Source organism: Fistularia commersonii, chromosome 4, assembly GCF_037954325.1.
Source record: "Fistularia commersonii isolate RoL2024-O1a breed Wild chromosome 4, RoL_Fcom_v1.0, whole genome shotgun sequence".
In the NCBI taxonomy this organism is placed as follows: Eukaryota; Metazoa; Chordata; class Actinopteri; order Syngnathiformes; family Fistulariidae; genus Fistularia; species Fistularia commersonii.
Genome location: NC_141287.1, coordinates 4,265,863 through 4,268,285, shown reverse-complemented (window position 1 = coordinate 4,268,285; position 2,423 = coordinate 4,265,863). Strand labels below are relative to the sequence as shown.

The window sequence follows — 2,423 nt, the reverse complement described above, 5'->3', positions numbered from 1 at the left end:
AAGGGCGCCATGGAAGCTTGGCACAAAGGAGGGAAGCTGTGGTTTGTCAAGGGGGGTGGCGGGTAGAGGCTCAGGATTTCTAAGAAAATGCAATGGACTGAAGAAGGCCTCCCCTGGTCTTAGTGTTTAATCAAACAAAATCTTCTATCGGTGAAACTCCAGAGGGTAGTGACTAATGTTCAAACTTTGAACTCCACCTTTGTCAGCAGACCACAGCCAGGAAGACCCCCGAGTCAAAAGCCTCATGTTTTAGAGTCCCTGCAAAATATTAGCGGTGTCAAGTCACGTGAAACTGAGACCGGTAAAGACAGTAAAACCCTTAATTCTTTCCCCATTGTTGTTTTCTTTTTTTATTTTACTTTGATCAACACGTATTAAACTTTATTTTCAAACGGCTCCTCATCACAAATGAAAATCACATTCAAGCAAAATATATTAAATTCTATAAATGTTAAATTATAGGACAGACGCACTTCAAATGAAAACAGTTTACAAATTCAAGGTATATTCCTGAGACCTATTTTTGGCCACATCATCGTAGCCACCCCTTCCTGTGTGGCTGCAACGGAATAAAACATGCCATGGTACAAAACAGACGGGTGAATCTAGCTTGACTACATTTATGAACATACAATATATCATTTAACAATATTTCCTCGTGGCTCCATTAAACTCCCTTTAAACACCAACCAGATCAATAGGAATACATTACTTGTGAAGTCGCACATGAAATAAAATTTTTAAAAGTTCCACATACTGCTGGAGAGTCTGTCCGGCATCTGTAACAGACCAGGAAGCGGCGATACCAGCTGTTACCTCTGGCTGTCACTTCTCAGCACATGTCCATTCACAGGAAAATCCCTCTCGTTTTCATGCATTTAAATGCACATTAGTCAGAATTATTTGCTGGTTATTAAGTCTCATGTGAGTTCAAGGCCATCATAGCATGAACTGTATCTTGGACATTTTGGGTAAAGGAGCCAGGGAATAATGGTTTTACCAAATGGAGGCTTTCCAATGTCAAAGTGAAGCTCCAGCTTTTTCCAGATTAAGGCTACAAAATTTACAATCTAAAATGAACACATTCAATGATACTGAAGTGGCAGATGTGTGAAACAAAACCTGTTTTAATTAAAGGGGTGAGCCTATGAGAAAAAGCCCACGAATTTAGGAAATTAAATTTACATATGTATGAGGGTAAATCGAGAGTGGTGAGCGTAAGAAAAAAAAGGGGGCACTTCTGCCATACCAAAAGTAGAAACCCTACAAGAATAAAATGCCAAATGTATCAGATTAAAACTGAATTCTGAAGAAAAGAAATATTTGGAGAGGCTGTTTTTACCTTCATGAAATCACTATATGATTCTTTCCCTCACAAATCTACCTCAATGTATTCTACCTCAATTCTTTTCCAACTACTCGTGTCGCAGGCCCCTCATGGTGGTTGGAGGGGATGTTTTCGTCACACAGAACAACATGCAGGAGTCTGCTTCACCTCTGCCACTTCAAGGGCAGCTGCTATAGGCAACGTGAGAAATTTAGTTGTCTGTGTGTGTGTGTTTGTGTGTGTGTGTGTGTGTGTGTGTGTGTCCGTGCGTGCATGCGTGCGTGCGTGCGTGCGTGCGTGCGTGCGTGCGTGTGTGAGTGTGTTTATGTGTGCGTGCCTGACTTTATTGTGCGTTGCTTTCCCCGGAACAAAAAGATACAAATAAGGATCATACTTTATAACTATGGGAAAATCCCACTCCTTGTTCTTGGCCTCCCCTCCTCCAGCTCCTCCTCTAAATACAGGCTATAGTTCCCCCTCCCTCCTTCTGCGCTCCTGATGATGCCCAGGGACCCCAGAGAACCTGCCAGCACATCTGGCTTCACTTTGTCATCCTCCTCTATCTCCTCCTCGTCCTCCACACTTGAGCTGTGAGAGTCACTCTGAAGCTTGGTGTCCTCAAGGGCCCGTCGTGTGTCTGCCGCCAGGGAGGCAGAGGCCACTTGCTCCTTGGATTTGCGACTTCTCTTCCATTTCATTCGTCTGTTCTGGAACCAGATCTTCACCTGGTGGGACGAGGAAGAAATCACAGCCCCATTTTACTGTCCAGTCATGGTGCATTTCAGGACAGATATTCAAGGAGGAGTGACACTTTTTGCTGCAGACAAAATCTTCTTGAATTTGAAGGTCGAGGGTTAGAAAAATGTGGAAAACTTTAAATTCATTTGATTCCGTAAGCTCCTCTGGAACTGTACTGTATATGAACTTCAAATATATATACTGTGAATGTCTTTCTCTGCAGCATATGGTTTGAAAATGTAGAAAAACAACATGCGGCCCACTGCCCCCCACCTGAGTCTCTGTCAGCATGAGGGCTGTGGCCACTTCGAAGCGCTTGGGCCTGGAAAGGTACTTGTTGACCTTGAACTGGTTTTCC

At 43.3% G+C, this 2,423-nt stretch overlaps 1 protein-coding gene across 1 annotated transcript in view; it reads right to left on the bottom strand.

Annotated features, from left to right (window-relative positions):
• Window positions 1-334: 334 nt before the first annotated feature.
• The window catches only part of LOC147234425 (uncharacterized), a 4,081-nt gene continuing 1,992 nt past the window's right edge, over window positions 335-2,423 (bottom strand). The window contains exons 2-3 of the mRNA XM_086144528.1: window positions 2,339-2,423; window positions 335-2,052 (exon numbers count right to left, since the gene is read on the bottom strand). The exon at window positions 2,339-2,423 is cut by the window's right edge and continues 76 nt beyond it. Coding sequence (XP_086000654.1) covers window positions 1,729-2,052; window positions 2,339-2,423 — 409 coding nt within the window. The 3' untranslated portion in view covers window positions 335-1,728. The remainder of the gene's footprint in view (window positions 2,053-2,338) is intronic.